This window comes from Ammospiza nelsoni, chromosome 13, assembly GCF_027579445.1.
Source record: "Ammospiza nelsoni isolate bAmmNel1 chromosome 13, bAmmNel1.pri, whole genome shotgun sequence".
NCBI lineage: Eukaryota > Metazoa > Chordata > Aves > Passeriformes > Passerellidae > Ammospiza > Ammospiza nelsoni.
The window spans coordinates 14888030-14909263 of NC_080645.1; the positions used below are offsets into that span (position 1 = coordinate 14888030).

Here is a 21234-nt window from a genome sequence, read left to right on the forward strand (position 1 = left end):
GGAGAGTCTGTGTGTCAGTAACTATGGAACACAGGGAGAATTGAATTTGATAAACATGCCTTTGTCAATGACTAGAAGAGCTGTAGCCTTCCTTCTGGGCTAAATACTGTCAGCTCAATATGGCATGTTGAGGGTTCTGGAAACATCCATGGCACATGATGCGCAGCTGAAGCCCTTGAAATGAGCTGTGCTGCACTCAGTGGTTGAGCTGGCAGTTGCTAGCTCTTCATCCAGTTTTATATAAAGGTCAATCTAATTATAGTTTTGAAATTAAGGTAACTGGTCTTCATTGCATGTTTTCCACCTGCTGTTTTTTTCTTGACAGGGTTGGCCTATGTATGCCCAGTTATTGATCGATCTATTCAAGTACTTGGCTCCTTTCCTTAGAAATGTGGAACTCACCAAACCTATGCAAATTCTTTATAAGGTAAAAAAATATCAACTAATAGATGCTTCCAATCAAAGTAGAGGCATTCTGGCAGCAAAATAGAATTAGCTTGTTTTTTCTAACTTACCTCTGAGAGTTGAATTTAAATTGTGGGGGAAGGTAGGCTGCCATCCCAGATTAGTTTCCTTCTGGTAATGTTAGCCACATGACATAGAATGATGGCTCTGCAAGCTTTTGGACAGTTTCAACAGTTACACACCTCTTATGTTTAATATTTTATTTCACAGGGCACTCTGCGTGTGTTGCTGGTCTTGTTGCATGATTTCCCAGAATTTCTTTGTGACTACCACTATGGGTTCTGTGATGTGATCCCACCTAACTGTATTCAGCTAAGGAATCTGATCCTGAGTGCCTTCCCACGGAACATGAGGCTTCCAGACCCTTTCACCCCCAACCTAAAGGTAGAACTTACTTTAGAGGAGTTTGATAATAGGAAACTTTAATGCTCAAAATACTCTCTATCCAGGTTAATATTATCTAATTAAATCTTTGGGTATCTGCTAGGTAACTGATTCTGGAATGATTAGAAGGAAACTTTCTCATGCTGCCAAAGAACTGTCCTGTTGCACTTCTCTGCCTGAGCTGTGGAGGGTGATGGGAGCAAAGCTGCAGTGCTCATTGTCACTGAAGAAGGCTGTTCTTGACTTGTGTGGATGTTTGTGCTTTTTGAAACTACCAGACTGTCTGGAGTGTAGAGGGGGAGACCCCAAAGACAGTGACTGAATTTCTCTATGGTCTTCACCCCTGAATTCTTTTATCCTCTCAGTTCTTCAAGACCTCATGTAATAAGTTTGCATATTAGATATCAAGTTTCTTACAAAATCTGCAAAAGTCAGGTGTTGCCATTTCATTGATGGAAGGGAGAGTGATCAGCAGCAGTAGTTGATGAAATATTGCTTATAGATCTGCTCTACAATTTGTTCCATTGCTGATGGTTTAGATGACTGAGTTTTCTGTCAACAGGTGGACATGTTAAGTGAGATTAATATTGCTCCACGAATACTCACGAATTTCACTGGAGTGATGCCACCTCAGTTCAAGAAAGACTTGGATTCCTATCTCAAAACCCGTTCTCCAGTCACCTTTTTGTCTGACTTGCGAAGCAACCTCCAAGTAAGTTTGAGGTTTTTGAGGTTTCTGTGGGTGCTCAATTGAAATAATGTGGCACAAATTATCTCAGTGGTTCAGCCACCATCCTTTCCTGCAGGAATTTTGTTGGTGTTGGCAAACATGTGTTCTAGGCAGTAGAAAAGCCTGTGAAAATGCACACTCTGAATAAGTCTTCCATTCCCTGATAGGATGTATTGAAACCTTTTAGAATCTGATTAAATTTTAACTCCAAATAGATTAATTGTTACAGAAATATATGGATCCTCATGCCAATACTTGCAGGGTAAAAAGGATCAAATTAGCTAAAGCCCAGTTCAGAATTGTAGCTAAAACCTCATTTCAGGAATCTCATGGCTTAGCTTGCAGCAGATTTGAGTCTGAAGTTGGATTTCCTCAGAGAATTGCTTAGACCAAAACATTCATACAAGGGGGATCTTTCAGCCAGCATCTGGCACTGCTGGTGAATACTCATTGCCTTACCTGATGTTTTCCTTTGGGCAGAGAGTAAAAACAAATCTGTTGTGTTAACACTTTGCTGATGTTTTTGAATATATATATATATATATATACACACACATATATATGTGCTATAATATATGCTTTTTAATATAACCCATATTAGAAAAGGCTAAATGCCAAATTGAGTTTATGGATGTCTCAGTGTGTTGTCTTCTGGATAATCAGTAAGATACTTGGATGCTGTTGTTGTACATGCTGTACCTTTGAGTGCTGAAGGAATATTGACTGTTAATGCTTTTCATATCTTTGCTATTAGGTATCAAATGAACCTGGCAACCGCTACAACATCCAGCTGATTAATGCACTGGTGCTCTACGTAGGTACTCAAGCTATTGCACACATTCACAACAAAGGCAGCACACCCTCCATGAGCACCATTACCCACTCAGCTCACATGGACATCTTCCAGAATTTGGCAGTAGACCTGGATACTGAAGGTGAGCTGGAAACACTGCTAGTTCATGCAATGTCATGTTTACAGCAAGTGGGCCCTCGCTTTAAAAAGGACATTGAGGTACTGGAATGTGTCCAGTGAAGGACAGCAAGGCTTGTGAAAGGTCTAGAAAACATTTCCTTTGAGAAATGGCTGAGGGATCTGGGTTTGTTTAGTGTTGAGAAGAGGAGGCTCGGGGGCCTCGAGCTCTGAAGGGTTGTTGTATGAAGTTGGGGGTCTTGTACCATGCCAGCAGTGAGATGACAAGAGCAAGTGGCCTTAAGGTGTTAGAGGAAAGACAGACATTAAATACCAGAAAAGGTTTTTTCACTGTTAGGGTGGTCTGATATTGGATTAGGCTGCCCAGGGAGGTGGTGGAGTTGCCATCCCTGGAGGTGTTTGAGAGGTGTCTGGATCTGGTGCTGGGTGATGTGATTAAGTGGTTATGGGGTTACAGGGATAGTGCTGGGCTGATGGTTGGGTTTGATGGTCTTAAAGGTCTCTTCCAACCTTGATGATTCTGTGATTTCATGTAGCTGACAGTGAATTCCCAGAAACGACTGCTATGTTAGAATATTGCTTGGTTAGAAGCAAGGTTCTAACCAAAAGTTCAAAGTATTCAAGGGAATCCAGTGAAGAAGAATTGAATTCTTATTTCCCCATCAGCCTGGGTAGACACAACTTTTACATATCTTCAGTTGGTTTTGTTTTTTGTACCTCCACAAGGCTCCCAAATGTGAATCTCAAGAACTACTGGTTGCTGCTTTATTCCCCTTGGTGCACTCCAGGGAGCAGTGTGGGTGTGTGTGCTTGGGGGGAGCAGGGTGTGTGTGCTCAGGGGAGCAGGGTGTGTGTGTGCTCAGGGGATCAGGGTGTGTGTGTGCTTAGGGGAGCAAGGTGTGTGTGTGCTCGGGGGAAGCAGGGGGTGTGTGTGTGCTCGGGGGAGCAAGGTGTGTGTGTGCTCAGGGGGGAGCAGTGTGTGTGTGTGCTCAGGGGAGCAGGGGATGTGTGTGCTCGGGGGGAGCAGTGTGTGTGTGTGCTCGGGGGAGCAAGGTGTGTGTGTGCTCAGGGGAGCAGTGTGTGTGTGTGCTCGGGGGGAGCAAGGTGTGTGTGTGCTCGGGGGAGCAGGGGGTGTGTGTTCTCGGGGGGAGCAGGGTGTGTGTGCTCGGGGGAGCAGGGTGTGTGTGCTCGGGGGGAGCAGGGGGTGTGTGCTCAGGGGAGCAGGGTGTGTGTGCTCAGGGGAGCAGGGTGTGTGTGTGCTCAGGGGAGCAGGGTGTGTGTGTGCTCGGGGGGAGCAGGGTGTGTGTGCTCAGGGGAGCAGGGTGTGTGTGTGCTCGGGGGGAGCAAGGTGTGTGTGTGCTCAGGGGAGCAGGGTGTGTGTGTGCTCGGGGGGAGCAGGGTGTGTGTGCTCAGGAAAGCAGGGTGTGTGTGTGCTCGGGGGGAGCAGGGTGTGTGTGCTCAGGGGGAAGCAGTGTGTGTGTGTGCTCAGGGGAGCAGGGTGTGTGTGTGCTCGGGGGGAGCAGGAGGTGTGTGTGTGCTCAGGGGGGAGCAGTGTGTGTGTGCTCGGGGGAGCAGTGTGTGTGTGTGCTCGGGGGAGCAGGGTGTGTGTGCTCGGGGGAGCAGGGGGTGTGTGTGCTCGGGGGAGCAGGGTGTGTGTGCTCGGGGGAGCAGGGGGTGTGTGTGCTCGGGGGAGCAGGGTGTGTGTGCTCGGGGGAGCAGGGGGTGTGTGTGCTCGGGGGAGCAGGGTGTGTGTGCGCTCAGGGGGGAGCAGTGTGTGTGTGCTCGGGGGAGCAGGGGGTGTGTGCGCTCAGGGGAGGAGCAGGGTGTGCAAGGGAAGCAGTGTGTGCTCAGTGCTCTCTCCTGCAGGCCGGTACCTCTTCCTGAACGCCATCGCCAACCAGCTGCGCTACCCCAACAGCCACACCCACTACTTCAGCTGCACCATGCTCTACCTGTTTGCAGAGGCCAACACAGAGGCCATCCAGGAGCAGATCACCAGGTGAGAAGGATGGTGTTTAACTTGCCAATATTCAGCTTTTTGCTTTCCTTCCTTCTATACTTTTGATCTTTGAGCTCTAAGTGTTCTTGCTTTTGGATTTCAGGGTTCTCTTGGAACGACTGATTGTAAATAGGCCTCATCCCTGGGGTCTCCTTATCACATTTATTGAGCTGATCAAAAATCCAGCCTTTAAGTTCTGGAACCATGAGTTTGTTCACTGTGCTCCAGAAATTGAGAAGTGAGTATACTTAACCACAAAATCATTGAAATGATATCTCTGAAACAGTTGAACCTTGAGTTTTTGGTGCTGTCACAGCATCCATTTGCTGCCATAAATGCACCTACCATTGCTTTGGTTCTGTGTGCAGGTTGTTCCAGTCGGTTGCACAGTGCTGCATGGGGCAGAAGCAGGCTCAGCAAGTCATGGAAGGGACTGGTGCCAGTTAGATGAGCTGCATCCTGCGTTGTAAGAGTGCCAGCCTGGAGGTCCCATCCCATCAACTGACTGAAGACTCTGTAAGGCTCCTCCTGACCTTCCCAGCCCCCTTGATTGGGTAGACACAACAGACCCTGGGTGAAAGTCTTAAGTGGGCATGTTCCAAAGTTTGAAACAAATTTTTTGACTTTCGGCCAAACTTCAGAAGATGCTGTGAATATCATTTGAACTAGTGTAAATACAAGGAACAGAAACATTGTCTGGACTTTTGGGTTTGTGCAAATTGTGTAAAAGGCAGGTGGGTAACTGGTGCCTGTCCATCTTGTAATAAAGGGGCAGCTGCTGATGCCAAGCACTTGTCTGGGGCAGACCTCCTTGTCCTGACATTCCCAGACTCCCAAAGAATATTGAAAAGCCAGTAACTTATTTTTCTTTATGTGAATGGGGGACCTTTAAATCACTAAGTTGTTTAAAGAAAAAAAAAAGTGGATGTGTTTGGAATATGGGAATTCTGTGCAGTACAGGAGGGGTGAGGGAGGGGTTAAGGTTCAGTGTTGCTTTCCCCTCACCCTCATCAAATGCTGATAGACAGCAAGTGAAGTGGCAGTCAGAGAATGCCTCCTTTTTGTTGGAGAAGAAACAGGCCCTTGGGTGAGGGTCAGCTGTTTTCAGTAAATAAACCAGAGACCAGGCCTATAGCTTTTTTTTTTTTTTTTTGGACAGTTGTAAATTTTGGAAGATGAGGGGTAAAATCTAGACCTTTTCCCACCCTCCCCTGTGACCACACAGTATAAGTTTGTAAAAAAAAAACTAAAAAAAAGAAAAAAAAAGAAAAAAATTAACAAAACAAAAAACCCAAAGGACCAATACAGCCCATTTTGTAAGGATTTTCAATGTTTTGTAAAGTATTGGTCCACGTGTTGTATTTTGTAGCCTTTCTAGTTCTTGGGCTTTAGTTCTCCCACTCTTGTATGTATGCATACTGTAGTTACACATTAAAGTCATGACATGCAGCACGTGCCACTGTGCTTATTCTCTCCAGTTCTGTCCTGGCCACTTGGTGTCTTCCAAAGCCTGTTTTACCCATCCAAAACCTGCAGTTTTCCAATGTGTTTGGGCACTGCCTGTTGAAAGCAGCTGGATTTGTTCTCTAGCCATGAGGTCAGTGGGCAGATGTAATGACAGGGCCTTGCTTTGAAGGTCATCTGAAGGGCAGTTGTGTGAAAATAGAAGTGGCTTGGTTACAAGCTCATGAGCAGAGTTTGTCTCAGACAGGAGACTGCACTGGAGGTATAATGGAGTGTAGACAGCCCATCAGTTTCATTTCTAGTGCCTTCCACCCTGCTGTGGTCTCCCTGCAGCAGGAATCTGCCAAGGCTGTGGTTAGCTGTTGTAAGGGTAGGCAGTTTCAGTGTTGTTAATATTGCAAGGTCCCTTAACCTAGCAGATGCTAGGAAATAGAGCTTCACTTCTTTCTTTTTACATAACATCAGCTTGTTAAAGCTAAGTGCTATAGTTGACTGCTGTGGTGTGGGCAGAGAGGTCAGGATTTCCTACTTGGGTTTAAGGGGTTCCATACCTGGCTTTGCATTTGCTGTATAGAGGCAAAAACAGCTCTGAGGGGTCACTGAGCCAGCTGTGCCAGTGGCTGGCAGCTCACAGGCAATTCTCTCTCTCTGTTCCAGGCATTAATCACCTCTGTGTCAAGCAGTAGATTGTTGCTAGGTCCTACAATTCCATGGCATTTCTTTGCCAGGTCAGCAGCTGTACTGAAACTGAGCTTTTTGAAGTTGGAACTGTAGACACAGTTCTCATTTCTTCTTCACTATATTTTTACTGTGCCTCCCATTCCAATCCCAAGGACACACAGTTCTATTATTTTCCAGAAATTGTATGTCTGTTCTTAAATCCCTGTGATAAAACAGTACAGCATAATTGACAGCCCCCTGTTTGAGGATTATCCCATTCAAATGCAAACAGCTCCTGAATTCCAGCATCCAGTGGGATACAAAAGATCTTTTTTAAAGGGAGTATCTTTCAAGTCTAATGCCCTAAACCACTGACCAGTGTCTTTTTATGTGGTTGATGCACATCTTGTGTGCAAGCTTTTTGCTCTTAAATCTTGGATAGCTGATACTCATCTGAGTGCGGCTTCTTAATAGGTAGAATTGGGGTATTAAACTGACTGGCATTCCTGAAGCAACCCAAAGCTAATAAATCTTTCAATGTTTGGTCTAGCCCTTTTCTAGCTTCCAGTTTAACAGGGTGTTTTTATCTTACCCATCTCGTGCCTGGTTTTAATTGGATTGTTACCAGTTCTGCTTCTTGAGATCTTGCAGGAGTGCCAGTCACCTACGTGAGAGGAGTCACCCTATCTTCTGTTTTTGTGGGTATCTCTTCCTCTCTGGGTCTATTTGATCCTGTAACATAAACATTTATGCCCCCAGGGCTTTTTCTTCTGGTTTATGTACTTGGATCTGTCCTTTTCTGAAGGTTGTTTTTGCATTTAGTTTACTGAATTCTCTTCCTAATAATGGCATTGGGCATTTGGATATGTACAGAAATTTTATAAAATTCTTTCCAATTCCAAATTTGAGTGGCTGGAAGAATGGCTTTATTTCCTTTTTTCCTATGGCTTCAGCTATAGATGTCCTTTGTTTACTGAAGGCTTATTTACGTCTAGGTTGCTCCTCTATTAGATATTCCACCTTTTCATTCCCCAAATTTACTGTGACCAGCAGTTCTGTTGGGGATTCTGTGGACCACTCAGCTGCCTCTCAGTCTAAATCCCAACTGAGTGTAAGCATTCTTCCTTCTTGTGGAGCCTCCTATCTTTGAGGGTTCTGTGCCCTGGGTTCTGTGGGCATTTGTTTCCAGTGCCCATTCTCCTTACAGTAACTATATTGAATTTTTCCTACTAGATGGGAATTTAGTAGTTGAAATCTGTTTTCCTTGCATTGCCTCCTGCCCTTCCAACTATCACAGCATTCAGCCAAATTTACCATCCCTTCTCTGATCTCTTTTCCATTTTTCTTTCCTTTCTCTACCTCATTCTCTTCATTACACTTCCTTCTTATTTCTCTAGTGCTAAAACATGAGAGTCTGCTGTCATCAATCCACATTCCTTCCAAGCCTTATCATTATTCTGTAATGAAAAGAACAGATCAACTTCTTGTACTTTGCCCCTTTTTCCTTCCTGGCAACAAAGTAACACTAATTGCAGGATCCATTCTGAGGCCATTTTTCCCAATTCTCTAGTAGATAAAAAGGCCACCAATAATCAACTTCTTCTGAGTAAGCTAATCCCCTCCAAGCTTTTCCCATAGTCCAAAAATACATTCTTAAAAGTGAAGTTCTCAAAATGGCCTCCAGTGAGGTGGAACTTCCAATGCCCATGCAGGCTAACAGTTACAAACAGCAGGTATGACAAAATCTTGTTATAGTGTTCAAACCTTTTATATGCTTTGGTCATCACCAAGTTTGTGCATATCTAAAAAACAAGTTTTAACCCAAACCCCAAACTTTACCCAAGATACAGAATGTAATACTCCTCTGACATGTGTGTTTTCCAATATGATTACTTTGGAGACACAGGCTACCAAAATACCAGTTTTAACAATGTCTCTCTGAAGGATAGTGGCTGCTGTGTGAGATCCTGCTCAAATTCCCTATTGTCCCATCTGGGAAACCAGAACAAGCTCCCCTCAGTGCTGTTAAACCACCCTGTCCCCAAGCACTGCAGGCAGGGCTGCAGCTGAGCTTTGTCATGAGTGCAGTGTGGGTTTTCTTTGTCTGCAGTGCTTTTAACTGCAGCAGCAGCAACACTCCCTCTGCTCTTAGATGGAGCTTCACACCCTTTGAAGTAGAGAGAGCATGGGCTGGGTAAGAAAACTCATTTTTATTAAATAGAGCTTGGCCTGTCAACCATCAGTGTTTTGTCATGCAAAACCAAAGTGAGTTCATGGTAGAACTGCTTCAAGCAGAGGGTGTGTATCAAATGCTCGGCCTGCAGCAGCTGTGGAACTGTGACAGTGCTCCTCCAGAATAGTCTCAAGGTCACACAGAAATACCTTTTATTTCTAAAAGGAAATATTTGTTATACTGAGACTACATGAAGACCAGCTGGATGGGTTTGTACTCTTGAACATGTTCAACATAAAGTATGTACAGGTGAAGAGGTTAGTGATGTCAGCAGGCCCACCTGCCAGGTATTTACTCTGAACCTCTCTAAGGTAAGAGCTACCAGCTGGATTTCTGGACAAGGAGCAGCTCTTGCCATAAACTTCTGATGCTGAATGAGGGAATCCTCTGCTGTTCTGGCAGTGTATGTCTGCCTTCCTAAAACAGCCATTAGCATGGCTGGGGTTTCTTAAGGCTTCTGGAAAAAGGTGGTATTTGTGCTCCAGAGCTTTCATGGTACAATAAGGCCACTCAAAACCACCTTTGTGCTGTGAAGATACTTGTTTATGTAGAGGTAGCTAAAAATCCATGTGCTGTATGAGGGACAAGTGGACCTGCAGTCAGTCTTGCCATCTGTGCTCTCTGCTAGAGAACACATGGCCAGGGGCTGACCTTTCCCTCAGGATGAGCCCAACCCGGGCCTGGCCAGGGGCACTGGGGTTTTTATTGTACCAGCTCTAGCAGCTGGTGCAGGATCCTCTTCTGTCCATAGCGCACGTGCAGCGCCTGCTGCTCCCTTCGGCTCAGTTTCTCATAAGCCTCCTTGTTGTTTAGCAAGTCCTGCTCTGCTTTCAGGTCTGCCCCATAGGACTCCAGGGTCAGCAGCACACTGTCATAAAGGAGCTTCTTGCAAGGGGTTTTAAGTCTGGAGAGGGCCTCATTTGAAAGGGTAGAGTTTTCCTCTTCGTCACTGTCATCTTCCCAGCCATCTTGCTCCTTATACTCCTTGAATTCTTCTTCTGACATGCAGAGCACCTGTAGTGACCCAGGCAAAGGGAAAAGTCACTGGCAGTGTGAGTACATCAGTAGAACAGAAGAGCCATGTGGAGCAGGTGAGTTATTCCTCAGCTGCACTAAAGATTAAAAGACTAAAACAGGCTTAGATACCTAAGTGCAAGTAATTGTGGGTTAGAAGAACATTAAAACATTAAATCTGGGTATTGGCAAGTCTTGTGAAGCATCTCATCTGTCACCTACAAAGTTGTGACAGCTTTCTAGAACAGCAGTGGCCATGGAGCCATTTGAGACAAATACGTGAGTACACATTGGATGGCTACTTCACGAGAGGAAGATGACTTAGCATCTGGAGCTGGGCAGCCAGACCCCCCTACCATTGTTCACACAGGACTGTAGGTGCCAAACTGCCTTCAGGTGCTTGTCCCCTTCCCTGAGCCATTCTGCACTGCTGATTTGCCCAGCTGCACTCTGTGCTCCCTTTTGCAGCTCTTCTGGCCATTCTTACCTTGAGGGTCATGGACAGCTCTTCCTCTGTCAGCACCTCATCCCAGCCAAGCACAAAGGCACCTTCCTCCCCCACCATCTCCAGCTGGCACAAGAAGTCCCACTGCTCTGAGACCAGCTGCTGCTGCGCTTCACTTTTGGCTCCTGTGTCAAAGACAGCAGAGCTGTGAACACAGCCGGGATGGCAGAGGGGGAGGGTGAATGGAGAAAGGGAAAGAGGAGGCAGAAAACCAAGGCATGGCCCCAGCCCCTGAAATGCTGTGGAACAGGCTTATTTTCATGTCCTCCCTGTTGAACAGAGATGCTGCCCCACGCAGTCCCAGGGGCCGGGGTGACACCCACGCTGTCCCAGGGGCCGGGGTGACACCCACGCTGTCCCAGGGCTGGGGTGGCACTCACGCTGTCCCAGGGGCTGGGGTGACACCCACACTGTCCCAGGGCTGGGGTGGCACTCACGCTGCAGCGCTGCCCTGCGCAGTGTCACCATCTGGATGTCGGCCGTGTCGTGGCTGTTGCCCGGGTAGGGCTCTGCGAAGCCGTACATGTGCAGCAGCTGCCAGTTGGCCATCTGCCCATAGGTGTTGAAGATCTCCTGTCCTTTCCTCACAGGCTGGGTTGTAACCATCCTCAGACAGTGCTGCAAGCAGGGGGAGGAGAGCAGCTGAGCTGTGCTGATCTGAGTGCTCACCAGGGGCCTTCAGAGAGCTCAGATGTCCCTGAGCTCCTCCTAACCAAACATGCAGCAGGACTTTGTTTTAATGAGATCCATGCCAGACTTGCTGCCCTGGGCTGAGACCCCACCTTGCTGTGCCCCCATTCCCAAAAGTCTTACTAAAACAGAACCAAGCTGTGACAATGCCTGGTGCATCAGCTTTGCACTCACAGGAGAGTATTCCAGGTTGGCATTGTGGTTGGCCACATGATTCAAAATATCTGCTACAGGCACCATCATGGGAGGATTGGGCCCCTTCTCATCTTCTTCCTCCTCCTCCAAAGGTTCCTGAAAGCTAAGACAAGCCAGTGGTACACATGGCTGCACAGGACAAGCGTCACCTTACACTCAGATTCTTGTGCAGCTGCAACCTCTAATGCAGCCTGTACTCCTACTTCTTTATCTGGCTCAAAGCCCTTACTTCTCACCTGTAAGCCATGACAAATGCCACCAGCTCCTTATACAACTCCAGAGTGTGCAATTTGGGGTCAAAGATATCAGGGTGGGTCTCCATGAAAGGCAAGATGATAGAGTTGTACTCCAGCTGGATGTTAGCTAGATCCTTGTCCACAGCTTCTGGGATGCCTGTGCCCTGCAGGAGCCGTGTTCGCTCTTCTTGAGGCCTGTTGCAAGAAAAACTGTTTTTTCTCCATCTGTGCTAGTGCCAAGGGTCTATAAACTCCTTCCTCCTTAAAACTCCCAGCTTCCCCCTGCTCTCCAGGTCCTTCTTCTCTAGCTCTGCCTGTAACATAACTCCAGGAGGGCCCCTCAGGCTCCTGCCAGTGCCAGCAAATGGCTGGAACAGTGGGTGTGTGTCACCCAGCAGGACCACATCCCTTCCCAGGACAGAACTCAGCAGCCCTGGCCTGCCTTCAGCTGTGAGCCTGAGCCTCCCCAGCCCCGCTGCTTTCACCTTACCAGAACATGGGGTGGTCCAGGCTCCTGAAGTCCTGCCAGAGGGAGAAGTACGGCTGCCAGTGGGAGCTGCTGGCTGTGTACTCGTGGAGCAAGGCCAGCAGGAGAGGGACCCAACCAGACTGGCTCTGCAGGGACTCCTGGGCTACAGAACCAGACAGGATGGAGAAAACCTTAATCGTTGTGTTTCAGAACCAAACCCTTGTATGACAAGGCTCCATGCCTGTCTTCAGCCCGGAGACAGGGGTTGAGCTTTTAGTCTGGTTTGTCTTGGCTTTGTCCTGAGCTAAACCAGGACCAGAAACGGCTTCTGTGGAGTTACAGATGAGCTCTGCCAGGCCTCACAGCCTTGCCCTCCTCAGCCTGAGGCTCTGTGTGCCTGCAGGAACCAAGGAACTGTTCTTTTCTTACCAGTGCTTCAAGGAAAGCAGCATAGTTCGGATGCCCGTCAGTTAGAAGCTGGAGATGTTGCACTGATGTTTTCTCCCTGTCCAGCACAGCTCTCAGGGAAGCGAGGGGATGCCCAGCCCTCCCCTTTCCTACCTGGTATCAAACAGCCCTGCAGCATCCCGCACAAACCAGAAACGCTCCCGAGGCTTTACACAGACCCATTTACTGCTTTCAAAGCTACAGAAGACTTCAGTTGACACAAGAAGCTTGCACTCACCTTCCTGCAGGAGTGCGTGGATGGAGGTGGTGTGTTGGGACAGCAGCGCCGTGCGAGGGATGGTGAACAGCACCTCTCCCGCCTGCAGCTCCTCGGCAGCCAGCATCCCGTACCCCGCCACCGCGCCCTCCCTGCTCAGGCGCACCTGGGGCCGGAGGGAGCCGTGAGGGGCGGAGCGGAGAGACCGGGGCGGACCTAGGGCATGCCCGGGCCGGCCCGCGGTGTCTCACCTTGGGGTTCAGCTCCACCCCGGCCCGCCCGCACCACGCCAGGAACGCGGAGAGGGGGTCGGCACTACTGTTCTCCTGGGCGCCGCTCTCGACCGCCGCCTGTGGATGGAAGCATGGGGTGAAGGGGAAGGAGCCATGAGACCGATCGCGGATCCCCTCAGTGCCGGTGTGTCCCCGGGAGCCCCCGCGCTCCCCCGTACCTTGAACCGCTTGGGCGCCGACGCCATGACGCTGCCCACACGTGGTCCCGGTCGGGCCCTTCCGGGTTGCGGAGCTCCGCCCCCATGGGCCGGGCTAACGGCGGCCAAAAAGGGACAGAAAGGGCCGGGGAGCAGCGGCCCTGCCCGGGCGGCTCGCAGTCCGTCTGTGTGGGGCCCGGCCTCCGAGCGCCTCTCTCAAGGCTCTGAGCTCCGTGTGGTGCCTCTCTGCGGGATCCAGGGACCACCGCGTGTCTCTCTGCCGGTGTGTCCGGCCCGGTGCTCCTCGGGGGGCTGCGGTGCCTCCGTGGCTGTCATAGGGCCGCGTACCGGTGCCGTCACAGTTCCAGACGTGGGATAAAAGCAGCGGCCTCTGATTAATCAGGGTAATTAAGCTTGTGCTCTTGTTCAGTCGACACCACACACACTCCCACCATTCGTACGGGCTCTGATCTCCCTCCAGGGCCGTCCCGAGGCCGCCGTTCCCGGTTCATTAGTGCTGTCCCCAGCAGAAGGGGGCTGATCCATCTCTGGCTGCTCGAATGAAGCCAATTAGTGCGCACTAATTGGTGCGCACGAGGTGTTTGAAGAGGCCCCGCGGGGCTCCCCCACCCCGTCCGCAATTGGGTTCCGCTTTCATCTTCTCCAGTCCCTTCCCAGCTGGGCAAGGCTGGATGGGCAGGGTGGGTTCCCTATAGAGCAAAGGGGTCCCCTCCTGAAGAATGGGGAGGAAGGGCAGTAGAACGTGTGGGATGGCACCTGCAGGTGCCCCCCCGGGCTCTGTGTCCCGGTGACCGAACCCGCAGCCCCCCCTCCCTCCCGCTTCACCGCGGCTCCTGCGGAAGCGCCGCCGGGGCTCGGGTTGGAGCCGCGGCCGCTGCAGCCGCAGCCGAGCCCGGAGCCCGGCTCGGCCCCGCCGCCGCTGCTGCTCTGCCCCGGCGGGGCCCTCCCGCCTCCCTCGGGAGCGGCGGAGGCTCCGGAGCCGCTCCCGCAGCATCCGCTCCTGTCCTGTTGAGCATCCCCAGGGCGAGCCCTGAGCCCGCTCAGCGCCCAGCGAGATCCCAGAGCCCGGGTGTTGGTCTGGCCCGCGCTGGCAGCCTCGCTGGGCGGTGTGGGAGTGGGGAACGCCAGAGTGGGTCCCCACATTGTCCCTGCAGTGCTGAGGAAAGCGGGGTTCCCCCCCCCCCCCAGCCGTCACAGACTGCCCAAGAGCCCGAATGTGAGCCTGGATAGCTCAGTTGGAAGAGCATCAGACTTTTAATCTGAGGGTCCAGGGTTCAAGCCCCTGTTCAGGCGGTGCCTTTATCCTTTAATATCAAGGAAGGGAGTGCGTGGGCAGCAGCAGCATCTTCCTCTGCTGCTGGGGCCCTGTGGGGACTGCAGGGTCCCCAGGGCATCCCTTCCTCCTTTTCCTACCACCAACTCCCCAAGCTGTTCAGAGCTGGCTCCATCCCATCTGAGACCCACACAGCATTGCTCTGTTCAACCACTCAGTACTCAGGGAGATCTCTTGTTGGATGATGAGGACAGACAAGGGAGCTATCATGGGTACACGTGAAAGGAGGAAGAAGGAGGATCGATAGAAAAGCAACAGCAGAGCTGGAGGGAAGGAAGCCCCAGCTAGGCTTGAAATTGGGGGCTCAGGGATGGCTTCAAGCGAGAGTGGGGAAAGCTATTGGGGGCTGAGTGTTGTTGACTCTCAAGGGGATGTGCAGCACCCTCCACCTGCCTTCTGGCATGCCCAGGCCTTCTCTCACCTTTGGGTGTTCATCATCCCTGTCCTTACACCCATCTGGGGCTGCCCTGAGCTCTAAACTGGGTCCCTGCCCACCCTAGCTCAGGCAGATGCTCCCTTAAAGCCACCCCTGGGGCCAGGGAAGCCATGCCAGGGACAGTGATGTTTTTGCAATGACACTGCACCCACATCAACCCACGAGTTTATTTTATTGTCCTGACAAACTTTGCTTCCCAGCGGCTCCGATCCTTCCAGGGCATGTGCCACGGCTCAGGCCGAGCTCCGGCCCATGCCTCTGTCGTCATTCATTTCTTGCCAGCAAGAAAACAAAGAGATAATAAATAGGAAGCTTATTTGCAGGGAGGGCCCCGGGGACAGCCTGGGGTCACGGGCCAGGCTGTGCCTGGCCCCGGCCAGGGCTACTGGGGGGGCTGCAGGCAGGACAGCCCAGCCCCGGGCCATGCACACTGTGGGGCTGGGGCACTCAGGGGTCTGGGGGGGATATAGCAATCTCTATTTAATTACATTAAAATAGACTATTTAAAAAATTATTTCTAGTAGTTAAAAAAGTGTCATGGTCCATCCCATTCCAGCAGGGTCATGGTGCTGTCCCAGAGGTTTGGGGACACACTGGCCGGTGCTGGGATGGACCCCAGTCTGCTTCACCCTGGGCAGGCCTGTCCAGGGGATGGTCAGTCATAGCGGGCTCTGGGGGGGTGCTGGCAGGGTGGCCACCGCGGGTGACAAAGCAGGGCACTGTGCCACCCACCAGCCCCACAGCCACCACAGACCAAGGGCAGGGGAGTGGGCGCCCTCCCAGTCCCACAGCAGGGCCAGTCCCGGGGCCTTAAATGACATGGCAGCAGTTGAACTGCCCCAGTGACAGGAGGCTCTCCTTGGAGCCCGGCCGCAGTTTGAAGGCCAGGGCTTTCTCGCAGAGCGGGAACTGCAGGAGCCGGTCCCGCAGGCTGCCCCCCTTGCCCTTGCCCGGGTCCAGCTTGATCACACTCTCTGCGCCCCCTTCAGGGCCTGAGCTCTCCACCGACTGCTGGGCCGGGCTGATCTGCTCCCCCTGCCCTGGGGACGTGTCTGCAGGACTTGGGAGGGTGGCAGGACTCGTCTCTGCCCCCAGTACCTGGGGAACTTCATCTGAGCTGCTCTGGGGTGACAGGACGGCTCCCCTTTCCTTGGGGAACTCTGCTGAGAAGGCCCCAGGCTCTGTGTCCTCCTCCCTCCTTGGGGACTCACCTCCATTTCCCCGCAGCACGGGGGGACCCCGGCCCCCACTCACTCCCTTCCCAGCCCAGGCCACCCCCGAGCGTCCTCCCCGGCCCCCCAGCTCCACCCCCGGCCCCCAGACCTCCCCGCGGCCGGGCGGGCGGTGGGCGCGCAGGAAGGCTCGCATCTGCTCCTGGTTCAGAGAGCTGCTCTTCCTCTCCATTGCGCAGGGCCTCTCCTCCTCCTCGTCGTCCTCCTCTTCCTCCTCACAGATCTGCTGCAGGGCCGGGGTGCTCTTGGTGATGGTGGTGTCAACGGCAGGGACCTTCAGCAGGGTCCCGGTGGGCTGCCGGCCGCCGATGTCCCCTCCAGGGGGCAGCCGGGACGCCCCGGCGAGGCCGCCCATCTCCGTGAAGGGCAGGAGGCTGCCGGCGCTGCCCGCAGAGCCAAACGTGTCTGACAAGTTGGGCCTGAGCAAGGGGAGAGAGGTGTCACTACCCGGCTGGGCATCACAGGGGCTGTGACAAGGAAAAGGACAGGGTACGGCCAAGACCAGGATGGTAGGGAGGGTGACACAGGATCGGGGCAGCAGGGGGCTCACCTGCTCTGAACCTCCTTGGCCAGGTTGTAAACGAGACTGAGGCGGTGGCCCTGCTTCTCCTGCTTCTCCCGCAGCATCCTCTCTGCCAGCAGGAAATACGTGGCCGTGATGTGGTTGTAGCGGTCGGCTTCCAGCGCCCTGTGCGACACCAGGGAGTTGCAGCACACACAAGAGCTGCACTTGGAGGGACCCCCAGAGCCCTTCACGGGGCTCCCAGCCCCACAGCCCATCACTCACTCCTGGATGGTGTCCCGATCCGCGATGTTCCCGCACACCATGGCCTGCAGGATGATCTCGTGCTCCTCCTCAGACACGCGCTTGTGGGAGGTGAGGGGCAGCAGGGAGCGGCTGGCAGGGGACGGGTCCACCCCCTGCAGCCACGAGTGGCCCTCGATCTGCTCCAGGGACGCTCGCTGCTTCGGGTCCCGCTGCAGCATCCTGGAGATGAGACTGGGGAAAGGAGTGATGTGTCAACCCTGCAGCACCGTGTGAATCCCAAAGCAAGCAGCTTTGCCTGCTCTCCCCACCTCAGTTCCCAGGCATCTGGCAGGGCTGGGGCAGCCACCCCGGGGCAGCAAGCTGGGGGTACAGAGAGGGGGTGGTGCTCACTCAGCGCACTGTGCCGAGACGTGCGGGGGGACGGTGTAGCGGCAGTCCATGATCATGGTGAGGGTCTCGCTGTCGTTGGCCTCCTGGAAAGGGGGGTGGCCGCACACCAGCATGTAGAGGATGACTCCGAGGCTCCAGATGTCTGCAAGAAGCAGCAGCAGCAGTTCAGGTTGCACTCACCATGGCCCAGGAGATTCCCCACCCCAGGGACCCCAGGAGGGGCTGCCCCACCAGTGCTCACTGGGATGTTCCTTGGAAGTAACAGCCTCCAAGTCTTGCCGCATGGACAGGGGGACCATAGTCCCACCAAGGCAGGGAAGGACCTTCCCATCCCCACATCCAAATAGGTCAAGGGACACATCAAGGGACTTCACCAAAGCAGCTGAGGTGTTATCACCTTGTCCAGGCAAGGACAGGAAGGCCAGCCCTGAGCTCTGCCCCACTCTCCACTCCCCCGGCACTGTTTCACATCATTCCTCAGCTTCCTGATTCCCAAACCCCACCACAACCATCCTGGCACTGGGCTGTGCTTTAGGAGACACCACAGCAATCGGAGAGGGACATAGCACCAATCTAGGCTCTCCAGCTGCTTGGGGACCAGCTGGAGCAGGATTGCTGCCCTGACCTGGGGACAGGGATAGAGCCAGAAGCATCTTCACTGGCTCCTCCTGCCCAGCACATAAATTCCTGCAGATGTGCGGGTTTAGGATGCTGAGCACGCCCTGGGGCGCTCCGTTAATACCTTCAGCTGCTTAAGTCAAGTGTTCGAAAATTTCTCATCTGCGTCAGTTTTCTCTCTTCATTTCCCTTTGCAGCGCCACCAGCTTATTTTTCTACCGCCTCCATAAGCTATCCCTGTTCTCAACTCAGGATCCGCCTTTCCCTGAGCCAACGCTGGGCTTTTGCCTTTAAGGGCTCGTGTTTTGCTTTGCTAAATCCTCCTGCCCTAATTCCAGCCAGCCAGCCAGCTCGGAACCTGCTTCCCTCCCACGTCCCCTCTGTCACAGCAGAGCTTCTTGGAGCCCCCAGCCCAGCTCCCCATGCCCTCGGACAGTCTCCCCAGACCCCTGCACCTCCCCTGCACCCGGGGAGGAAGAGCACTGGGAGCCATGGGAAGGAAGTGGTTTTCAGGGCGGGGATGGAGCAAAGGAAACTTTCGGAGCCCCTCCGCCCAAACAGCAGCATCCCGAGCAGATTTCCTTCCTGCCTCGCCCGGCCAAATAACCACCAGCGCCAGATTGCTGGCAGCTGTATGCTCACACTGCTTCTCCTGGCGGCTGCCACGCCAGGCTCACAGCCTGCTTGGGCTTTTTCCCCTCTCTGGCAACCATCACTCTGTGGGATCTCTGTGGATGCCAGGATGGTCTCTGCAGGGAGGACCCTGCTGTGCCAGGGCAGGGCTGGGCAGCCAAACACATAAGGGACAGGCTTGTCCCTTGCAGGGACAGCAGTGCCACTGTGTGCTCCTAGTGTAAGGGGCGTAGTGTAAGGTACCCAGCTGGCAGGACCATGCTCCAGGCCAGAGACAGGAGGAAGGCAAGTCCTCAGGACCCCCTCAGCCCTTACCAACAGCCGGGGCATCGTACTCATCCCCAAGCAGGATCTCTGGTGCCGAGTAGGCCAGGGAGCCGCAGCTGGTGGTGAGCATCTTGCCGGGCTGGAAGCGGTTGCTGAAGCCAAAGTCGGTGAGTTTGACCACCCCTTGCTCCTGGAAGAAGACCACGTTCTCGGGCTTGAGGTCGCGGTGCACCACGTGGAGCTTGTGGCAATAGGAGATGGCATGGACGATCTGGGCAAAGTAGTGCTTGGCGCGCGGCTCGGCCAGGCCGCCCTCGTGCCGCATGATGTGGTCAAACATGTCCCCACCATCGCCCAGCTCCAGGATGAGGTACAGCTTGGCGTGGGTGTCGATGACCTCGTAGAGGCGCACCACGTTGGGGTGCTGCACCAGCTTCATGCAGCGCACCTCCTGCAGGAGCTGCCCCGCCGCCTCCCCCGCCAGCTTGCTCTTGTCGATCACCTTGACGGCCACGCGCTGCCCAGTGAAGACGTGCCGCGCCAGCTTCACCACGGCAAAGTGGCCCTTGCCCAGCGTGCGCTCCAGGTCGTACAGCCCCGCGATCTTGGCCTCGCCGCAGCCCTGCGCCCCGGCCATGGCGGTGCCCTCAGGTGGGGACAGGCATCAGGCAGGCGCTGTGGGATGGAGGAGATGCTGAGCAGTGTGGGGTGAGGGATGGGGTGCTCCCAAATGCCAGGTCCCCCAGCACCACTGACACCAGCACTGCCCGGACATCAGGTCTCCAGCAGCCTGGGCAGCCCTGACACTCTACCTCCCAATCCCCATCCCGGGACCTAAACCCCCCCCCATCTGTATCCCCACCTTCAGTTCCTAGTACTCTGGGAATCTCAATACTTCCATCTTCCATTTCCCAGGGCATCCCATAATCCCCATGTCTGGGTCCCCAGCATCTTGAGCACTCCAACACCATCCTTTCAATTCCCAGAATCCTGGACAACCCGATACATCCCTCGATTTCCCAGCACCCCAGGACATCCTGATACTCTCTCCTCCAGATGTCCAGAACTGCAGCACTCTGGGCACCCCAATACTCCTGCCTCCAGTCCTTCATCACCCTGAGCAGCCCCATACCCCTTCTCTGCTGGTTCCCAGCAGCCTGAGCACTTCATACCCCTACCTCCAAATCGCCAGCACCCCTGTCACCCCACACTCCCAGACCCCAGCATCCTGGGGACCCCAACAATAACAACTTCCAGGTTTTCGGCATCCTGGCTACCCCAATATGCTCACCTCCACTACCAGTACCTCTGCGCACCCCCACACCTCCATCCCCAGTCCCCAGCACTCCGGGCCGCCCCCATAACGCCAACCTTCAGCTCTCCAGCACCCCTGTCTCTCCTGTATCCCCATCCCTAATCCCCAACATCCGTGCCACCTCCAGACCTCAGCACCCTGGGCACCCCCACGCTCCCCCTCTAGCGCCCCGGACACCCCGATACCCACCCCTGTCACCCGGTGCGCCCCGGCGGAGCCGCACTCGCTGGGGCGCGGAGCTGCGACCGCCGGGGCTGCGGTGCCCGGGCGCGCCCGCCCCGCTGACGTCAGGGCGGCTTCGGGATCGCGCCTTAAAGGGCCCGGCCCGGCGGGGCTGCGGCCGGGGCGATGCTCATCGCACCTCCGGAGAGGCAGCCCCGGGCCCGGCTCGTTACTGCCTGCCTGGGGTAGCGGGGACTCGGTTGGCCCTAGCGGTAACGAGGGCTGGTGATGAGCTAAACGACCCGCCCGCCTGCCTGGATGCTTCCAGGAGGAGAGGGAGAGCCCCCAGCCCGGGCTTGTCTCCGCAGGGTCCCGCCGTTGTGCGCTCCTGCCCGGGATGCCCGCTCGTGGGCATCTCTGCTGTGCCACTAACCCATTCCACCACCCGTTCCCTCCCTCGCTGGGGCCTGGAGCACCGAGCCGGGAGCGCAGCCCTGGCCCCCCTTTCCCCCTCGCTTTAAGCCGGTCTTTTCCTGGAAGCGGCCGCCGAGCGGCCGGCCGCCTCATTTAGCTCGTTACTGGCCATCGGGATGCGCACAAAGCAGATGTTGCTCCTGCAGATTAAAAAGCTCTCAGCGCGGCCGTCCTCGTTCCCGCTAATGCCTTCCCAGAAGTCCTGGCCCGCGGCCCCCGCGGCTGCAAACAGCCCCTAATGAGCTGTGCCGAGCGCTCCGTGCGGGGGCTGCGGCCAGCGGGGCCCCGGCAGCGCCGACTGCGGGCCCGGGCTCCCCAGGGCTGGGGAACGGGGGAGCTGGGGCTGCATGGGACACCCGGCACCCACCTGCGCCCCGGGAATGGAAGGGGCTGCCAAACCTGCCTCTCACCCAACGTGACTCTGTCCCGGCATGTGGGGTGCAGGAGGCATCCAGGTGCTGTGGCAGGGGATCCTGACTGGGTGTTGTGCATTGGAGGACCCAAGGGGTGCTGAG

At 54.0% G+C, this 21234-nt stretch overlaps 3 protein-coding genes and 1 non-coding gene across 10 annotated transcripts in view; 2 read left to right on the forward strand and 2 right to left on the reverse strand.

The window, feature by feature from the left end:
* CNOT1 (CCR4-NOT transcription complex subunit 1) overlaps positions 1 to 5958 on the forward strand; it is a 56622-nt gene extending 50664 nt beyond the window's left edge. For all 7 annotated transcript variants that reach the window (XM_059481242.1, XM_059481243.1, XM_059481246.1 and 4 more), the window contains exons 43-49: positions 326 to 427; positions 676 to 849; positions 1412 to 1561; positions 2334 to 2514; positions 4377 to 4509; positions 4613 to 4747; positions 4878 to 5958. In XM_059481242.1, coding sequence (XP_059337225.1) covers positions 326 to 427; positions 676 to 849; positions 1412 to 1561; positions 2334 to 2514; positions 4377 to 4509; positions 4613 to 4747; positions 4878 to 4956 — 954 coding nt within the window. In that variant the 3' untranslated portion in view covers positions 4957 to 5958. The remainder of the gene's footprint in view (positions 1 to 325; positions 428 to 675; positions 850 to 1411; positions 1562 to 2333; positions 2515 to 4376; positions 4510 to 4612; positions 4748 to 4877) is intronic.
* A 2866-nt stretch (positions 5959 to 8824) lies between these two features.
* Positions 8825 to 13329, reverse strand: SETD6 (SET domain containing 6, protein lysine methyltransferase). The gene is made up of 9 exons (XM_059481530.1): positions 13091 to 13329; positions 12891 to 12989; positions 12661 to 12805; positions 11997 to 12138; positions 11507 to 11701; positions 11250 to 11373; positions 10823 to 11003; positions 10368 to 10510; positions 8825 to 9880 (listed from the first exon to the last, which is right to left on the reverse strand). The coding sequence occupies exons 1-9, from the start codon at positions 13115 to 13117 to the stop codon at positions 9569 to 9571; spliced, it is 1368 nt and encodes a 455-aa protein (XP_059337513.1). The 5' UTR covers positions 13118 to 13329; the 3' UTR covers positions 8825 to 9568.
* Positions 13330 to 14310: 981 nt separating this feature from the next.
* On the forward strand, positions 14311 to 14383 carry TRNAK-UUU (transfer RNA lysine (anticodon UUU)). Its single transcript has one exon. It is a non-coding gene; the product is annotated as a tRNA-Lys (tRNA).
* A 629-nt stretch (positions 14384 to 15012) lies between these two features.
* Positions 15013 to 20458, reverse strand: LOC132079256 (SNF-related serine/threonine-protein kinase-like). The gene is made up of 6 exons (XM_059481760.1): positions 20273 to 20458; positions 18817 to 19443; positions 17251 to 17392; positions 16879 to 17091; positions 16642 to 16779; positions 15013 to 16510 (listed from the first exon to the last, which is right to left on the reverse strand). The coding sequence occupies exons 2-6, from the start codon at positions 19403 to 19405 to the stop codon at positions 15670 to 15672; spliced, it is 1923 nt and encodes a 640-aa protein (XP_059337743.1). The 5' UTR covers positions 19406 to 19443; positions 20273 to 20458; the 3' UTR covers positions 15013 to 15669.
* Between the last annotated feature and the right edge of the window lie 776 nt (positions 20459 to 21234).